Source organism: Falco peregrinus, chromosome 2 (assembly GCF_023634155.1).
Source record: "Falco peregrinus isolate bFalPer1 chromosome 2, bFalPer1.pri, whole genome shotgun sequence".
Lineage (NCBI taxonomy): Eukaryota > Metazoa > Chordata > Aves > Falconiformes > Falconidae > Falco > Falco peregrinus.
In genome coordinates, this window is record NC_073722.1 from 113,390,588 (window position 1) to 113,410,934 (window position 20,347).

A 20,347-nucleotide genomic window follows, 5' to 3' on the forward strand; every position below is an offset into this window, starting at 1 on the left:
CTATAATTTTCTGTAGTAGGTCATGCTGTCCATTTCTGTCTTCTACAGAGCTTTAGCTGATGAATATCCTTACCTTTTATATTGTCATCATGACAGAGAAGGTCCCCAGTTAAATATTTAAGTATCTAGTATTTAACCTAAACAATAAAGCTGAACCTGTGTAGACCCAAAATCTGATTATCCTCCGAAGTATATGCTCCGCAGATCTCTTGAAATGTCACAGGGTCACATGCATGACACATGGCACCTTGCCTCCCCCACTGTAGGACTGTTTTGAATTCAGGCAAGTTTGTTTCTTTGGGCAGCACACTGCAGAAGATCTACCTGTTGAAGTTCCTGACTTGTGCTGCAAATCATAAAAAAACCCCACCTGGTTCCCCTTTACTGGTTTTTTTTTTTTTTTTTTTTGGGGGGGGGGGGGGGCAGTGGGTGTGTGTGTGGGGCGGGGGGGGTTAAGACCTCATTCTTTTTGTGTTAAAACTGTACTGCTAGGTACAGGTTTTCAAAACAAGACAGTATACATTCTAACATTACTGCAGCCTGAAATTTTGGCAGCATAGCAGTGTTCTGAAGACAGTTGAACTGTGCGCATTGGTACGTCTGAAAGAAAAGAATACTCTGTACACTTCCATAGACTGATCTGTGCATCATCATTTCCGCGATCTCTAATATTGTAAGTTGATATCATGCTTTTTTTTTTTTTTTTTCTCAGCTAAAGTGAGCAAGCAGTTTTGAAAGAAGCTCAAGGTTATGGTAGAAGGCTACTTCCATAATAGAATAGAAATTATGGTTAAAGCAATGCCTGGAATCCTAGAGTCCAGTTATCTATGACATTTTTGTGTGTGTGAAGCAAGGAACTATCCTGCAACCTGGCATTCAGCGCATTAGGGAAAAAGCAAACCACCCTCTGGGCTTTCTGAAAGAGTATCTTTAGAACAAGATTTTCAAAAGAACAGGGCACAAGTAATTGGAGGAAGTAATTTGTATTACACTGTATAGGTAACTGAAGAGCTTTGTGAGCATGTGATGAGGAGTCCTGGGTTTCCTGTTTCAGTATTTTCTTGAAGATAAACATTGCGGTTCACTATAAGGTGGTACCTTATGGCCCTGTATGATCCTTTTTTGTTGCACAAAACTAGAGTTTCTGTGGTACCAGTTCTGTTGTGAGTCTAGGTGTAAAAACCTGAAACTTTTTCATATGATGACCTTCAGAAAAAGGTGAGTCTTCTGGACAAGCTTTTGGAAGCAACACTTTAAATAGAAGCATCTTTAAATTGCAGAGACTTCCAGAAAGCAGTTGAATTTGGTGGCTGTTAAGGGTTTATGGGTGTGTGTTGAACCAGTTGGGTTTGTTTTCTGACATTTTGGTTATTGTTGTTGCATTGTTTTGTTTTATACAAGTATCAAATGACTAGTCTTTTAAATCCTTGCCTGCCAGAAAGGCAAGAATAATTACCTTTCTTTAAAATACGGAGAAATGTATCAACAGAGAATAAAAATAAATTTCTAATGGCTATAAGGAATCGTAGTGGTAGAATCTGTAGAATTAGCTCTCAATCCTAATGCAGAAGAATAGAGAGTGCTCGAAATGTGTTTTGGGCTAAATTCAGTGCTTTTAGAATAGCATGGCCAGACCCTGCTTAATCAGTGTTCTTGGTGAGGTGAAAATTACAGTCCCTCTCTCTCAGGGTCTGGCAGACTGCCTACAAATATACGTCAAGTGGAGTGGAACCAAATCACAAACAGGGTGTTGACTCAGAATGCAAAAAAAAACCCCAGAACCAAAAAACTTAAACTGAGTCATCTCTACCATTACATGATGCATTTATTTTCTTCTGACATGCTGGAAGAAACAGAAAAATGTCTTTAAATCCAGAAAAGCCGTCAGTGAACTACTTTGGTATTATTTTGTCTCATTAACTCCTAAAATGGGAGAAAGGCCTCCCAGCTTTTCTTGGAACAGCTAACCCTTGTGACATGAGTAGAATTTTAAGGCTACAACACTACAGTCAGGTGAAGTTTTAAATTGCAAGTTCCTGGTGTTGACATTCATGGAGAGGGAAGAGGAGGCATTACAGGGGTGGGAGGATTCACATCTTGTCTGGAATTTCATCACTGTCTGTAGAAGGGAAAAGCACAGTTGCCCTCCCCAAAGAACTGACCCCCATGACTTCAGCTGAAATAATTCCACTTCAGTGAGAAGTTGCCGTGTTTAATTTCTCTGAAGTCCACTGAGGTACAAGAGTACAAGGCGTTATCTAAAGATCGCCTGGAACTTTCAGTTTGTGATTGTTTTCTTTTAAATGAAAGGCTGGCATATCTTGACCATGCCATAGTTCTCGTGAAACGCATTTGGTGGTTTCGGTTGTTTCTTGCTGTGTGAGAGTGGCTGTATTTAGGCAGAGGTTGAGATGCTGGACTTAGCCGTAAATCATGCCAGTTTTGCCATTTTGGCATATTTTAATAAACAGTGACTAATTTGTAGCTTTTAATATCCTGTATCTTAAAAAGAAATTTATATTCTGGAGAGCAATGGCATATAAGGTGAAGAAGCAGGCCTTGTGAAATGAGCAGGAAAACTCATGAATAGGAGCGCATTTAAGAGATAAAGCAGAATAGATCTCTACTGGTCTAGGTATCAGCAGTTTGTATTTCAAAGGAAACTGATTCCTTGTTCCTAGGTCAGTATTGGTTGGTTCATAGATTGCTAGCAGACTGAACAAACTCAACTTGACAATGTTTTAGGTGTTAACATCTTCATCTCATGTTTACTTGTATATGTTATCTGTTTCTTGTCTTAAGTAAAAAAATCACTACTAGGAAACTGAGATGGTAGCAGAAGCAATCACACTGTAGATGTTTTGAATTCTAAATGGAAAACCATCAGGTTTCATTTTTGCTACTCTCTCTTTAGTGCCTTTTAAAAATAGTGGCTGAGTGCTGTAAAACTGGAGTTTCATAATACTGCTAGAAATTCAAACCAGCATCCTACCAAATACCTGGTTTGTGGGTTATAGTGGCTATCAAGTACTAATTCTTAAAAGAACTGGTATGTTTTGAAGGCCGCGAAAAACCTCAATACTGAGTTCCAGTGTCTTCTAATTCAGAGAAGGAGTGAGGCTGTATGGGACCTCTGAAGATTTTTATAGCCCAATTCCTCTGCTCAAAGTAGGGTCGCTTAAAGCAAATTGCTTAGGGCTGCCTCCAGTCAGGTTTTGAGTATCTCCAAGGATGGAGACTCTGTAAGTCAACTGGGCAACCCGTTCCAGTGCCCCCTCAGTAAAAAAGTTCGTTCCTATATTTAAGTGGAATTTCCTGTATTTCAATTTGCACCTGTTGCCTCTTGTCCTTTCACTTACTATCATGAAGAGGACTCTGGCTCCATCTTCTTTACTTCCTCGTGTCAGGTATACACATCGATAAAATTTCCCCCACATACCCCAAGCATTCAGTTCTCGAGGCCAAACAGTCCCATTTCTCAGCCTCTTCTCATGTCAGATGCTCCTGTCCCTTAACCATCTTTGTGTCCCTTTGCTGGTCTTGTGCCAGTGAGTCCATGTCTGACTTACACTGAGGGGCCCAGAACTGGACACAGCAGTGCAGATGCTGTCTCAACAGTGCTGAGCAGAAGAGAATGATCACCTCCCTTAACCAACAGACACTCTTCCTAATGCAGTCCAGGATATGGTTGGCATTCTGCTGCAGGGGCACATTGCTGGGTCAAGGTCAACATGTTATCCACCAGGATCTTTGCGTCCTTTTCTGCAAAAGCTGATTTTCAGATGGTTGGTCCGCAGCCTGTACTGTTAAGTGGAGTTATTCCTCACCAGATGCAGGACTTTGCACTTCAGTTGGTTGAATTTAATGCAGTTCCTTTTGACCCATTGCTCCAGCCTGTTGCAATCCTTCTGAATGGTAGCAGAACCATCTGGTGTTGCAGCTACTCCCCCCAGTCTTGTATTGTCTGCAGGCTTGCTGAGAGTACAGTCTGTTCCATCATCTAGGTCATTAATAAAGATGCTAAACAGGACTGGACCCAGTAATGACCCCTTGGGGTACACCAGTATTCACTGGCTTCCAGCTGGACTTTGTGCTGCTGATCACAACCCTTCAAACCTGGTGGTTCAGCCAGTTTTCAGTCCACCTTACTGTCCCCTTATGTAGCCCACACTTTCTCAGATTCTCTGTGAGGATGTTATGAGAGAGTGTTTGAAAGCTTTGCTGAAATAGAGAGAAACAACATCCAGTGCTTTCCATTCATCCACCAAGCCAGTCATCTCATCACAGAAGGCTATCAGGTTAGTTAGGCATGATTTTTCCTTTGTAAATCCATGATGACTACCAGCAGTCACTTTCTTGTCCTTGTGTTTGGAAGCAAAGCGCAATGACCAGTAGCTTACTTCTTTGAGGCAGAATCAGAACTTTGATGCTTTTGTTCTTCCCTCCTCTTTCTTTACCTGAGAAATCAGTGTTCCAGATCTGATTGCAGAACCCTGTAAGCTAAAGTGTGAGTAAGTGGGCTTCAGCACATTTTTTGCAAAGCTTTGCTCATCATCCCTGACGTAGGTGTCTCATAAGTGCTGTAAGAGACCAGGAGTATGGAACATTCCTTTAATTTGTAAGGAAGAGACTGGCCCCGTGTATAAATGTGACGATGAAGCTGACAGCAGTGCTAATCAAATTTCATCCTACAGCTGTTTCCTAGGTAACTTAACACATGCAGCTGTAGAAAAAACCCTGCATTATGAAGAGACCAGAAAGATCCTGTATCAATTCTCTTCAGTGACTGAAGAAACACAGTGCCAGGGGAAAAAAAAAAGTGGATAGTGCTATATCATCCTCTTCTTTGTCCTCACGAACAGAGAAGATTTGTTCAGAGGACAAGCCTTTTCTTATCCTACTGTACAAGTTTTATAGAATAGAATAAAATAGACTATTTTCAGTTGGAAGGAACCTAAAATGATCATGTAGTCCAACTGCCTGGCCACTTCAGGGCTGACCAAAACTTAAAGCACATTATGAAGGTTATTGTCCAAATGCCCAAACACTGACAGGCATGGGGCATTGACCACCTCTCTAGGAAGCACGTTCCAGTGTTTGACCACTCTCTTTATAAAGAAGTGCTTCCTAAGTTTTGCTTCCCAAGGCCAGACAGTGGACAGTCTCATGGTCTTAAAGCTGATATCCTGAATGTTCCACCACTTAGAGCAGGTTGCTGTCTAGCCAGTCTGCCTGAGAAGTAGTCGCAAGTGGGTCTTGGGGTCTGTTTGGTCATGCTCCAAAGTCGATGAAGAGACTTTCGTTGTGTCTGTAACAGAGGGTGTTGCATACATGATCCTGTCGTAGAAAGGTATTAGCAAAGCACTGTGTTTCTCTGCAATGTCACTTCCTATTTTTCAGGTTACAAGGTTTTTTGAGGGAAACTGTCTTTTGCTCTATGGTCTGTTACTCCTATTTTGCATCCTGGTAATGGGCCATTGCAATTATTTCTGGGAGTTTTGCAGGTAGTCACAGAGGTTTGTGGAAGAGCTGGATCTTGAAGGTCTTTAGAGAACTTTGAAGGCTTAATTCACTTGCCTATATGTAGGTGTTTAGTGCCATTTAAGACATACCAGAGTATCTAAGACGTATGGGACGAGCAAATATGATGCAGAATCTCAGATGACCTCTTCTGCTGCTGCTCTGGAAAGGCACAGATGACCAACAGCAGCTGCATTGGTACTACACACCTCTGTATAAGGACCTGAATCTGGTTTTTAATGTTGCTGTTAAGAATAGAAGAGCCTCTAATATGCAGGCCTTATTAGAAACCTCGTCTATTGTTCTGTTTGTCCACAGGAATTCCTGTGAAGAGATGTTTCTGTCTTGAAAGTAGAAATGTGCCTTACCTCCACAGATGTACGTAAAAGATGAGGCAGCCAAATATTTGTATGATTAATTATGTCTCTCTTCCTTTCAGGTGAATTATATAGAGCCTCTTCAAGAAAACAAAGGTTCCCAGAACAAGGCAGTATCGAAATACACGAGGACAGTGAGGTGAGATTGTTTCCCAAAACAAGCTGTACTGGTTTCCAAGGAGTACATTGTGAAAACAGTCTCATATTGTATTATGGAATTATAAACCCGTTGATGGTTTCGTGTGTCTTTCCTTTGTTCAGTAGATGCACATGCAATCACTGAAAATCATCAGAAGCATTTTAGATGTTGCAGAATTAACTTAGGTGGAAATATGACCCAGTTCTCTGAAGAGAAGTTGTTAGGTCTACTTAGTACTTCAGTGGAAACACAGGTTTTGTGAAGCAGATTCAGCAGCAGTCATGAGACTGATAGAACTGCTTTCTTTTAGAAGCAGCAAAGAATCTAAAAAAGTTATGTTCATTCCAGCTATCTGATGAAGGTCCTATGTCCACACATAGGACAGGCAATGGAAATGTCCATTTTTGAAGAATTCAGATCCTACAGCCCACTGAAAACAATGACAGTCTTTGACTTCAGATGTCATTTTGATTAGCCGTTAAAGCCCCTTGTCTCAGTCATGGCTGAGCTACTGCTGAGAGGCTAATTAATTTCATTCCCTTTGAGTCCTCCTGTGAAGGATACCAGTTAAAACCAGCTGAGAGACTTTTTGTAACAGTGACTTTAGCAATACTGACCTGCTTGAATTTTTCCCTCTGTTTTGAAGCTTTCACAGTTCCAACCAACCTATCAGCAGTGCCACTTACTTACAAGCTGGCATTGCCTGTGGAAGGACCTACTCTTAGCTTTTAAAGAGAATTAAATTTTTCTTCTGAATAACTGGAATGGGACCATATGGAAAGGGAAATAGAAAATTTCAGCAAAGTGGAACCTCAAAAATTTCGTGAGATCCAGTACTTAAGTAGATAGAAGGCAGATCAGCAAAATCCCTTCACAATAAATACTTCCACTGGATACTAAAAATCATGGGCTGAACAGAGAGTAGCTCTGTGGAACGGCTTATAATGCTCTAATTTTCAACCATTTCTTTATTACCATTAGGCAGGTGCTAAAGTTACCAATTTTTTTGTGCATGTTAACAACAGGTCCGCCCCTATCCCTCACTAAACTACAGCCTGAAGAGAGTGTGTGTGTGTGTTTACTTGGCAGCTGTTCTGATTAATGTTATTCTTGTTAAACTCAGAGCAATTCTTCTTTTATATTTACTGTTGTAGACTGTGACTTTTGTTCTAGAACTTAAGAATGAAGTGTCCAGAACATTGCCTGAGTCTCATTGAATCACTTAATCTAGTAATTAACAATCCTCAGACAAATACAGGAAATGTTACTGTTCTTTTTGTTGCATGTTCATATTTGGTCAGGAACTAGGAAGTCTCCAGGAATCACATGATCCAAAGCAAAGAAGTAAGTGGCAGTCAAGATTTATAAAAAAAAGTCCTTATCTTTTAATGTATTACTGAGTTGTTCTTTGAGTGTACATAACTCTCAAGGGATAAATAAGAAAAAAAAAAAGTGGAGTTGTCAGGCATTCAGAATGTTTTTCCAGTCTCAAGTAGGTAATGTCTTGTTTATTGTACACATACCCATAAATATGGATATCAGCAGTGATACATTTTTTTTTTCACTCTTTCAGTAAATGTCTGGGTAAGCGAGCTCCATTTTTCATATTAATAAGAAGTTGCCAATCTCAAAAGGCTGAGATAACTGTATCATCTTCTCCTGGATGTCTTTTTAGAACCTGTGATGATTTGAGTTAGAACCTTTCCAGTAAATGCAGGATCCTCATCCACGATACCTAGACAGACATTGACTTAGGCTGTCTGTGGATACTGGAATTCTTCTCCAGTCTCAATAGATTTAAAATAGCTTTTGATCTACACAAAGCTGTTTATAATCTTTGCTGATCTGCATCTGTGCTGCAAGGGTTTTCTGACAGAGCATAGTGTGCCCTGCCTAGTTCAGACATACTTAAATTAAATGGAACACAGGGCACACACATGCTCTGCGAAGGCAAATATCACAAAAGGATCACAGTGGGGGTGGGAGAAAAAAATCACTGCTAACTGCTTGTGAACACTGACACCAAGTGTACCAACACTGTCCATAAAAATGCGTCCTCCATTCTTATTCTGTTTTTCTCACAGGAAGGAGTTCAACACCAGAACTGCAAAACTCATGTGCTAATTTTGATCCTCCATGGGGGGAGCATCTTAGACACTGGAGGTGGGGACCACAGCAGCAAGCTGGCAGACATCAACACCTTCAGTTCTGTGTTTGAGAAAGTGACCCAAGCCCATTTCCCTGCTGCTTTGGGCCACATCTTAATCAGACTTGTTCCCTGCCCAGCAATCTGTTCAGCAGCTTTCTCTCTTGTTTCCAAGTAAGTATTTTAGTAAGTATTTCCAAGCAGTATTGTAGCAGATAGCTGAGCAGATACAGAATATTCAGTAAGGGAAAGGATTAAAATCTTGAAATCTCTTTGAAGTTGTTATTTGTCCCTGTGGCTCTAGTGAAATGAGTTTAGAAATAACGAATGAAATCTTTCATTGGATGTATCAGCTTCAGTAGCTGCTCTTCCTCACTCACTTTTTCAGTCTTGCAATTCACTCATTAAATGAGAGAACCTTTTCAGGTAACACTTCTTTCTTTAGTGGTATTTTCCATGACATAAATATGGCATGATAGAGAAAGGAGAAAGAAACACACACTCTTGGGCCTGCTTCAGGTTTTCCACCAAGTGTAAACCAGCAATAACTAGTGAACTCTGTAGTGATGGGGAGGAGAGAATCAATCGGATTTGCTTGAGTTCTTTTCTGATCAGAGAACATTATCTTGGTTTTGTCTGAGGCTTCCCCTAAGTGATGGTGACTTTTATAGTCTTTTTGTTTCAATATAGTGCCCAAGGCTTCATTTGAACCTCATGTAGAGCCAAAAATCCTGCAGAAGGGTTAAGGAGGTCTGCAACTGTGTTTTGGACCATAAAGTGTGGGAATGATGATGCCTGGTGTCCAGATGACAGTTAGAGAAGAGAGATGGGGAATACATTAAAGTTCTGAAATACTAGCTGGACTTAAAGTAGCTACAAGTGTATAGGAAGAAAAGGTAGCAGGGAGCAGACCAGAATGATGGAAGGTGTGCCTGACAGTTCACATCAAGGGGGAGTACAACCAGGAAAAAATGTGTGTATGTCCAAATCGCTGCCCTGTAAAGCAAGAAGACTGATAGTAGAAGGGGAGGTGAAGTGTCAAAGAGTGTTTGGGAGAGCATCCTTGCCCAATTGGGCCATTGATTAACACAGGTCTCAGTAGTGTCTCTGTGGTATCCTATAACACAGGGCCTGCAGGTCCCAACTATCTGGAAGAAGAGCTGCTACTGTGGAAAAGTGTGTGCTGGCAGCCCAAATGAAGAGAGCTCGCACTTTCTTTCTCTGGTGTTTTTATTCCTCCTTGTTGCAGCACACTGTATTCTAGAATACTGAAATACTGAATAGCTAGAGTACTGAAAATAGGCAAGCTGGATGTTTGAATGTCCTGCAGAATCATTCCAAGCACTCACATAAGATTAGTATTGCCTTGGTACGTTCTTGCATGTATGTATGTATGTACCCATCTAGGACTGACAAAAGGAGAGATGATTCCCTGCTCTCACGTTTCTGCAGCTTCATGCCAGCAAATTTCATAGCCAGAACTCCAGGATGCAGTTATGGAACCTAAACTTGTAAACATTCCATTTAGCAAGCTGTAGGAGAGGAAGTGTGTTTTTAATTATTGTAATATTTGATCGAGGGTGAGCCAGATGACTGACTAAGCAGCAGCACAAGATCTCATTTGGTTTGAATGTATCCTCCATTTTCTGAATGTGCAGGCAAGGTGCGTGCCAAGGTAGTACAACCCTCAGTTTACCTTGTGAATTACGCTGTGTCTGTGCGCTGCACACCTGGGTTCAGAGGGATTCCACTGGGACTTTTCATCTGAATGCACCTATGTGGTTTTCCTCCCTGCTTGATGAATGGTGGGTTAAAGGAAAGGGATCTTTCAAAGTAAAATCACTCCACCTGGTAATTGGTTCAGATTGTTTAATCTGGTTTGCTACCATCTACTCCCATCACTTTCAGTTTCCTGTATCTTTTCTATAAATCAGAAAGACACACTGTTTGTGCAACATGTGTACATTTATAATGCATGACTGATCTCCTGTGACGCTTATCTCTGTCTTTGCTGCTAAGAACAGGTAAGGGTTAAAACTAAGGCACATTCTTATTCCAGCTAGATGACTTGGATGCCATCTCTTCCCTTTTCAGGGAGAAAAATATCCCTGAGTGGATCAACTTTTATGCTTTTTGTAGCATATGATTTGATGAGCATACGTTGATTCGCGCCTCAGACTAGAGCTCCTAAATTATAGTATTAGCCAAACTGAAGAACAGTAATTGCAAATTTAGGGGGGGTGGGGGGTGGGTAGAAGAAAACTTAAGAAAGAAGGGGAAAAGGGGCAAAACAGAAGTTAAATTTAGTAAAGAAACACTTAAGTAGGATAGTAAGCATATGAGTAATAAAATGAATGGAAGTATTTTATTGAATGAGTTTTGGAGTGCTCAGCCCCTTGCACGCTCCTTGCACAGTGGTGGGTCCTGCAGCTCTTGGTGTTGCATTTTCCTAATCAATTTTTTTAAAATACTTTTATAATTTAATTAGAAAGTATATGGAGGAGTCCAGTCATTATGATTTGACTATTTTCTATTCCTTACTTCTCTTTAATCCGGAAAGTGGAGGAAGTAAATGCATATTCTGGAATTCAGAAACAGCAGTAGCAAGTCCCTAGGACTGTCAGGATAGAGTGAGATAGGCAAACCATAAATGTCAAAGAACTTTTGTGCGACAGTTATCCAACTAATGTTACTATATGGGTGATTTGCCCCTCTGCTTTCTCCTTTCACTTCTGCTGTGGTCGGGTACTGTTGACCTGAGGAAGTTTTGAGGAGGGACCAGTGTTTTGTCTTGATCTGCATCTGGCCAGGTGCTTTCTGCATTCAGAATAAGATTTTATTCCCTTGTTCCTCCTTTCCTCCCTGCTCTCCCCTAGGCTGGATAACCTCTCACCCTCCATCTCCATGGTGCAACCTCAGTCCATCCCCACTGGCAGGTGCCACTGTGCTGTCAGTCACTTCTCCCCTGGGAGCCAGGTGTAGTCTTACCCGCCATGACCTTTCCAAGGTGGTGCTTGGGAAGGACCTCCTGCAGTGTCCTGCCCGTGCATCAAGATAACAAGACTTGTGCTCCTCTCAGCTCCAGTGATGATATTTTACCTGTTTGTCTCAGCTTCAGCACTAATACTTAGCATGTCCCCTATGATAAACAACTTCCATCTCTTCCATACGCTCTTTCAGTCTGGATCTTTCTTCCCTTTGTGTTGTGCCTACAATAACAATGCAGGATAACAATGGAGGTCTCTGCAGCTGCAACGTTTACAATAAAATAAATTGGAATTAAAAATCCCAAACCCTCATTTCATACCCAATTAACTGTGATTAATTGTCTAGACAATAATTGCTCAATTTCAGTTTTATCTATATTCCTTTGGCTACAAAAAAAAAAATTACCAGCTATTTATTTTTCCATTGACTCTGTTTTGTGTAGTTCTCTTATGAATATTGTTTGCATTTTACTTTTATTATGAAAATATATGCAGGTATTTTTTTCCATTTCAAACATTTACTTCATAATTGTTTTTTCTCCTATGTTTGTTCCTTTCCCTTTCTGAGGTGTTATATGCCAATTGTTATAGTAGATGAGGCCTTCTTATGTGGGTTTTCAAGTTCTTTTTTAATTTTTGAGAGTTAGTATTCGTAACTATGTTTGCTGTGCATTTGGATCTTCTAATCAGCTGGCAAAATGAAGCTTTGTTAAATCGGTAAATTGACACAGCTTGGCAGACCAGCTGAGCTCCAGGACATAGAAACGTATACTGTTTTGGATGAAAAATACCAAATCATTGGAGTGCTTCAGCAGGAGGCAAGTGTGGAAATGTCCAGTGAGGGTAAGGACATGAACATGGACCAGCTTTCATACTTGAGCGTTGCAAGTCTTCTGTTCATCTTCCATGACCCTGTTATAGTCTCAGGGATGCAGGTATTAGCAAAGACACAGACTAATTCCATTTCAGGCAGCCAGCTTTCTAATATTGTGATAGCCCACCAAGTTCCTAAAGAAAGTAAATACAAAATACGATGAAGTTGCCTGCCTGCAGCTCTGGATGAACTTCAGATGAGCTTAACCAAAATTCTTCTGACTTTCCTTCAATCTCTAAAGGGCAGTCAACTTACTGTAAGAAAATCTGGCACACAGTAACGTACCTTGCATCTTGGTGCTCTGTGAATTGTTTTCCCCACTCATTAATAACAAGTAATTCAAGACACAATTGGCAAATATACTGAGAAACTTGCACATTCAAGATAAAATAAAGCTGACATCCTATCAAATCTAACTTAAATTTTCAGCCAAGTGACCTCTTGTTTTGCAAAATTTTACTGTGCAAACATTGACGTATGATTTCATAATGCGTGCAGCTTTGTTCCATCTTTTTGAAAGGGTGAGACACTGGGAAAATGTTTTTCTGTGCTTTTGAACTATATATCTGTCACACTTGTGTTCTAGGAAACAATATTCCATTGTGATGATTGGATTCCATTCTTTGATGTAGTAAGTTACCATATGGAAAAAAAAAAAAGTTAAATGGAGTAATCTCTGCTGTTCTAAATTATGTCTGCTTGTATGTGGAAAAATTGCACCATATATGTTTAACTACAGAAATGCCTTGTAGCGTGATCTCATTCACATAAAGCCGTAACTCCTTGAGGTTTCTTTTTAAGCTTGAACTCTGTGAGAAAATGATTATTTCTGTATTCTGTCATTGTGACCTGCAATGGCCCCATATCTGTTAATAAGTAACTGTTCATTCTCTAATGCTATATGCTGCTGCCTCTTGCGTTTTTCCTGATGATAGCATGTCCTTCTTTAGCCTAAATCCCTACAGCTATGATGAGAGCTGTCTCAGCAGCAGTGAAGACCACATCCCACTGGCTGCCTTGCCCTTGCTGGCTGTTTCATCCCCTCAGTACCAGGATGCAGTTGCCATGGTGATCAGTAGAGCCAATCAAGTTTACAATGAATTTCTCAAATCTACAGATGGGGCTGGTTTTAATGGACAGGTAGGACTATTTTGTCATACATCAAAGTAAAATTCCTTTGGAGCAAGGCAGTTTCTTTTTAATCCATTGTGTTGAGGGGTCTGAGTTATGAGTGTAGGACAATACTGCCAATATGATGAATGAATGTTAACGTGGGGTTACCTATGCAAAATGCCTTCTCAGTGCCCAGCATGAGAAAGACACTTCTGGAATCCTATGCAGTATCTAACCTTACACTTCCTAAGTTGCTAGAAGATACTATACCTTCTTTGCTCTTACTAAGTATTGCTACAAAGTCTGGTAATGTAGAAGAGCCTTAGCTGTGAGGTAAGTGTGGTATGCGAAGTGGTGAACGAGCATGCCAGCCCAAGGCAAATAATAATCTATGTTACTGAGTTCCTTACACACCTGCTATAGCTGATAGAAAAATTGGAACATCTCTGAGTAAGAGCATAAGGAATCCCAACATTTAACTAGAGCTATTTCTTTTTTGCCTCCATCACAGTAGTAACAGAACAGTTGACTTCCTTAAAGTACAGTGACTTCCAGACTTCAGAAAAAGGGGGGGGAGGAGACATTTAATATAAGGTACAGTGTAATCTTTGAAGGAAAGTGTGTGTGTCATTACACAAATTCTTTTCTGTGGCAGTAATAACATCATGCTGTGACGTATCAGTATTCTTAGACTAAAATTTGGTTTGAAGCCAGTTTTAATATCCATAGTAAATTATTCCTGCTTGAAGCATAAAAACAGCCCAGCTGCAGTGACAGAACATTATGAAAGGTGAGATTATGTAAAGAATTATACCAGTTACAGAAGTAACTGTGAAAACAATTATCTCAATAGAAATTGAGTGTTACGGGGGTTTTTTCTCTGATAAAACTACGAAGAAATCTCCTTGGTTTTACAAACCACATATGTTAGTATTTTTCATGGAAAAGTCTGCATGACCTCTGTATGCTCCACAGAATCTTCACCATTAACAATTACCAGCATTGTTAAAATGGAAGTGACTTCTCTGTGCTCTCTGCAGTGCTTTGCTTTGGTCCTCAGATAGAAATCTTAACTCTACCGCTGAATTAGTCCTGTACTTCTAAAATACATACCATATAACCTGACCCCCATCCTGTGTATATCTTTGCTTTCATACATTGGTCTCCTCTGTCCATTTATATTGCAAGTTCTTAGGTCAGAGATTGGCTTTTTGGATTTATACAGTATCTGCCGCAATTTAATTCCATTACATTAATGCCAATAATAATGAGGATGGATTAGAAATGGAATGGTAAATTGAAATCGAAACAGATACTGTTAATCCCACCAAGCACACACCCCCGAATGTGCTGTTAATTTTATTAAGGTCACCTCTATCATAAAATTTTCTGTTCTTCGTGGACTTCATTGCATGGTGTAGGAATCTGAAAATCAGAGAGTAAATCAGCATGCTGTTAAATTGTATACAACTTTAGAACCAGAATTATGTTAGGATAGATGTTACCTTAATGTATTTCAGTATTTTATTTTATTTTTAAAAATGCTTTTATCTCCAGAAATGTACTCAATTAAGAGAACGTGGTATGTGGAGATGCACTAAGAGGAGTTTGAGGTTTTTCTCTACATGCATCTTGAAGCATTTACTTTTCCTAACGTGCTTCTCTTGAAGAAACCGGCACATCCTCTTACCCAAAACTTGTAGTCTAATGTGGTAGTCAAGCTGCGTAAAGGCTAGAAACAAGTTAAAGTTTGTAAGGTGAGGTAATGTCTTCTGTTAAACTAACTGGAGTCGGGAACAACAGACTAGATGTTTGCTTCAGTTTGAGAATTGGAGAGGGTTGCTGGAACCTGTGCAACTGTAGCAGGTGTTAGCAAGGAGAAAGGTAATACAGCTCTTACCCATCCTCAGGCACAGGCAGGGGGTCAGGGAGAAGGAATCAACTCCTATGGGATGGAGAGGTGTTCAGTGGAATTGGCTTCTGAGGTAGATTCTAGCATGCCATGAAATTACTCTGACTACTGAATTCCCAGTTTTCTCTATGTATTTGGATTCCCAGGTCCAAACTTTGAATGTAGCTTGTATGTTTATATTGAAAGTGAAGCAAGAGTGAATCTTTCTTAATACCTCATTTAGAACTCCCGTTCCCTTGTCTTGATAGAGGAGTACTGTTTTTAATCTGTTGAGGTCCCCTTCTCCCTATGACTCTGAAGGAAATGTTAAGTAGCTTGAAATCTTTTTTTGAGACTGGTTGTCTGATGATCTGGGCTTTTCAAGCTGGAATCTGGCTGCAGGCAGCTGGAAGAGTTCTAGCCCATTTGGCAGAGCTCCCAGCTGGTCAGAATAGTCCCTGGGACAGATGTTCTTGGCACAGAGCATACATCTGGAGATAAAAGGAATTGGGAGAAAGTGGCCAGACATTTTCAGCTGGAGTAGGAACCGAGGTGTAAAAAAACAGGAACAAGGGTATAAAGTAAGACTGCGACTCCTCTGCAGTGCTGTGATGCTTTTTGTTTCTTTTAAAACACTTGCTACATCTCCCCCAAAAATATTTTTATCTCCTCAGGTGTGTCTCATTGGTGACTGCATTGGAGGAATTTTGGGCTTTGATGCCGTCTGCTATAATTCTAATACAGCTGATGGGAGTCGGAACAGTAGCAGGAGAGGAAGCATCAGCAGCATCCAGGTGAAGACAAAAACTCCCCACAGCTGAAACCCTATAGAGTCATTCCCTGGCGGAAATCAGCTCCATATAAAGCAGAGAAAAATTGAGGATTTGATAAATTGCCATGATAGCACGGGATTTTGGTCATATATCAAGGAATTGCCGTCTGAAAATTAAGTCTGCAGCTTCTGTTTTATGTTATACAGAAATCACGAGTGAAGGCTTTATCTGTAAATCTTCTAAACTGGGGTTACCAAGTGCCCTTTATTGTATCCCTAACTGTAGATGCAAACATGTGCTCTCTCAGCAACTGCTGGTAGGCTCCTGGTTTTGCCAAAATCTTTTATCTTTCTTTCCATAATCTTTTAACTCATTCACATAGAGTCTGGAATTCCCTATGCCCCTGCCTGGGGGTAGTGTAGCATTAAGATGTGTTCATGAATAAGTTTAGTGACTGGTGAAAGAATGCCTCCTTCCTGATTAGGAATGCAAGTCATCTGAGGATCTGTGAATGGACTGCTGAGTGTAACAGTGGCTGTATGAGTGTTACATTTGGAGAGAAGGGAGGACTGATTCTAATTGTGATGCAGGAAGATCTTATGATAGTGAAAGCACAATGTTTTTTAAAGTCATGGTAGCATGTAAGCTTCATTATTGTGTTCAACACTTAAGATTAGTTGAACTTAAATTTTCTTTCTTATGTGCTTCAGAATGAATGAATATGGAGACGGGGTGTGATGTATTAGAGTTGGCACTGAGTGAGGTGCCCGTGCTCCGTTCTTTGATGGTTTTGTGACCCTGGCCAAATTGTTTCATATCTTGACTCTTTAGTTACCTGTCTCCTCAAAAATGGGTTCTGATACCAACCTGCCTGGTTCATTGAGAGCTATGTGTGATAGGAGTACTCTTGAGCAGAGAGACATTCCTAAATATTTTCAGGAAGGAGAATTACTCCCCAATAAAAGGCTCTGGATTCTCAGAAGCCAGCCTTTGATAGTACCAACACTGAGGACAGTGCATTGCAAGCAAAGTACATGGAGAAATGGTCCTCCTGGATCCTAATTCTAAAGTGGGGTTGATTGTGCAAGGGCTGCTGGTGAATCTGAGAGAGGGGATCAGGCTTTAGGGAGCATAGGTTCTTTTGACTTCCTGGCTCTTAGACTTTCAACTTTCCTGTATTCCTCTCTTTCCTGATACCACAGAGCTGCTCTTCCCATTCCTTTCTCCATCTTTTCCCTTTTCTCCTCCCGTCTTCATTTCTACTACTGTGTGTTCAGAAGAACTAAGTATTCTTTCCCTTTCTTATCTTTCTGTCCATTGTTCTCAGCTTGCTCATGTGAAACATGTTCAGAAGGCTTCTTTTTTTACTGGTGGGTTTTTTTTTTTTCCTCCTTTCTTGGTGTCTCCAGTAGAAATTGATCTCATTGGAAGAGTTTGAGACACAGAAATATAAGAGAGTTTTTTCCTTTACCATTTCACAAATATCAGGGCCATTTGTGAAACAAAACTACTTGGAAATAAGGGTGAGAGTGAGGTACTCTCAGCTGCTGCATTTTATGTTCTGGTTGTAAATCCCAACAGTATAGTAAATCAGGTTTGTATAGTTCCCTCCTTACTCTGTTTATTTCAAAGTGGTCTATAATAGTAAGCTAGATTGGTGATGCAGTGACCATTATATTCTCTGAATAGTTCACAGTTTTAGGCACTAGAAACTTGCTTTTGGAGAGAGAGGACCAGTTAATTTAGTGAGACAATGTAAATAAGGAATTAGGCTGGTACATTCTTCTATATCCCAGGTGAGTATTTATTGGTTTCTGTGTTGTAGTGTTTTCTGTATTTTAGTTTCCAGTAAATACAAGTCAGGATTATCCATAACAGATAGTGGTTTCTACAGTATAGACAGAAATGTGATTACCGAGATCACGATAACTGTTGCATGTGTACAGGGGAGTATTTGAAAATTTACCTATGTGTTCAATAAAAGAATCTGAAGTAGGGCAAACTACTCTGCTTAGAACAGGCTAGTAACACTTGCTCTGTAAAAAACAGTCACATTGGTAAATGTCAAAATACCTAACAAATAAGCAAGTGTTGTTGTCGTTATCATCATATCACTCCTTGGGTTATTAAAGTTCAGAAGGATGAAGTGAACTTGGGCCATCTTCGGAAGCGGAAACCCAAAGCCTTATATTAGCAATCATTGTACTTGGTTGGGAACACTGTCTCTTAGAAAAGGAAGAACGTTCTTGCTTGTTGCAACAGCTAAAATATTCATAGTTTAGGAATAGATGACTCTTTGTTACAACAGATGGAGAAAGTTGATGATTTGCTTCACGTGAATCAAGAATAAATAAAAGCTACCTGTGGGTGACTAATTGAAATCTCAACATTGATCCCATTTTACTGCAGATGAGATTCTAATTGTGGCATGTGGGGGAATTGAAAGAGCTTGTAGCGATAGAAAACAAGCTTTTTAACTGTTGAAAATACAGTGAGTACACTTTATATTGATCACCTCAACATTCTTCTGACGTGTTGCCTAATAGCTTCTTAAGTGGTATAGTGTATTTTTTGGAAATATATCTCACTCCCTGATCTGACTACTATAAATGCTGATTAGCTCAGTTTCTTTTGCATTATACAAGAAAAACTGTGTCATGAAGGTGAACCTAAGCGCGCAAACCAGTGAGATTAAAATCTGGCCAGGTTTTTTGAATAGGTTTGAATACAAGACTTTTTTTTTTTTTTTTTTAAATGTATCGGACTACTATAAATTTGAACACTTTCTCTTCACCATGATGCCCAGACATGGTGACAGTTTAGAAAAGTTAGTTTCTCCGTGATAGTTATTCTTACCAAATAACCTTCTGTCTCTGAAATGGTTGTCAGGCTTTCCCTATTGAATGGCTGTTCAGTAACGTGTAAAATTAATTTGGTCCCAGTTCAGTCCCCAAGTGACTATCACATGAACAGATTGTTCATGGGATAAAAGCCAACTCCAGAACTGGCACTAACTATAGTTCCCTGTTCTTGGGAATAAAACTAATTATTCACTTGTCACAGAAGGCAGGAGCCTCTTGGCTGTTGAAGGCTATAGGTGGTACAGTGTAGGAACCTTCATCTTGTAGATCATATACTGCTTCTGTCATGGTTTTGTTTTCCTGTAACTCATCCACATAATTCTGAAGAACAGATTAGGTTCTTCTTGACATGAAATCTTACCCCACGTGCACAGAGCTGCTAATGTGGTCCAGTACTGACTGAGTTTATGGAAAATATGTGTCCTATGAACTCATTCTTTCTGTAGCTTCAGAGAAATATATTCAATTAGGATGTTTTCAATAGTCTGCATTACTTTGGCCAAGTCTCTTGACTTACCATGCCTCAGTCTTCATCTGTAAGCCTTGCACTCTTCCTCACATCCTCTGTTTTGTCTAGTTGGATTTTACACTCTTTGCAAGTTTCTTAAATGTACTGAGCATGATAAAGTCTATTTTCACTTGGGGCGTTTTCTGTTACAAATTGTGAAAAATGTTACAATGACACTTCAACAGTGTAATGCAGCAGCATAATGCCATGTCCAAGAAGACAGTTGCAGAGAGCAGTGCTGGAGAAAATGTAGGTAAGCGTGGGGAGAGAGTTGTATGCAACAAGGAAAAGAACAGCTTTGAATCCTGCTCTCTTGTACAGTGTCTAGCTAATTTCACACAATTTCCCAGTGACCTTCCCTAGGGTCATCTCACAGGGACCCAGTCCTTTCTAAAACTACTTTGGAAGACCTGAGTTTTACCCATAGAAAATCAAGTTTAAAATGTGTTGATTTTGACCAAAGAAAATAAAGATTTCTTCTGCAGTACAATAATAATATGCCATGTCCCGCTGACTTGCTTTAGGTGATGGTTATTATTCTAGAGTTTGACAAAGAAATCCCAAAAACCTCAAAAAATCTCAACAGCTAGCATTCTCCTGTGTCTTTGACGGAAACGTCATGCCCAGTAAATCAACATGCACAACTGAAATGCTGGGTATGCTAGGTTAGCTTTAATGATAGAAGTGCGAAAGAGGGAGCTTCATGCTTTTCCCACACAGTATTTTTCCGAGACTGTCAAACTCCTCTAAAACTTGACCTGTCTGAGATTGTCTTATGACACAAGAGAAGAACATACCCTCTGCAAAGAAAACCTGTTATTGAAGTTTAGAAGAGAAAGGTGAATTGTTGCCATCTTTCAGGGATGGAGATGCTAGCTTCCGTTACTAAAAAGTCGTCTTACTAGTTCTGTGGTGTCACAAGCTGATTTTTAAATACTGTGAAGAAATGTGTGTGACTAGAAGAAAAGCGTTTGGTGTTACATTACTGTTAATGCTGTGCCTTTCGAACAGCCAGCCTTCCTGAGACCACCAGGAAATCAAGAGTTATAAACAAAAATGTTCTAATTCCTTGCATCTGCTTTCTTGTTTTGGCACCTTCAAGGGTTGCCGTTTTTCTCTATTGACAGGAATTCTTCTTTAAAAGGTAATGGGAGCTGA

General features: G+C 40.0%; 1 protein-coding gene across 2 annotated transcripts in view; it reads left to right on the forward strand.

Moving 5' to 3' along the window:
• The window catches only part of PITPNM3 (PITPNM family member 3), a 118,243-nt gene that overhangs the window by 64,829 nt on the left and 33,067 nt on the right, over positions 1-20,347 (forward strand). For both annotated transcript variants that reach the window (XM_027780514.2, XM_055795803.1), the window contains exons 4-7: positions 5,960-6,036; positions 8,121-8,356; positions 12,994-13,183; positions 15,722-15,841. In XM_027780514.2, the coding sequence (XP_027636315.1) occupies positions 5,960-6,036; positions 8,121-8,356; positions 12,994-13,183; positions 15,722-15,841 (623 nt within the window). The remainder of the gene's footprint in view (positions 1-5,959; positions 6,037-8,120; positions 8,357-12,993; positions 13,184-15,721; positions 15,842-20,347) is intronic.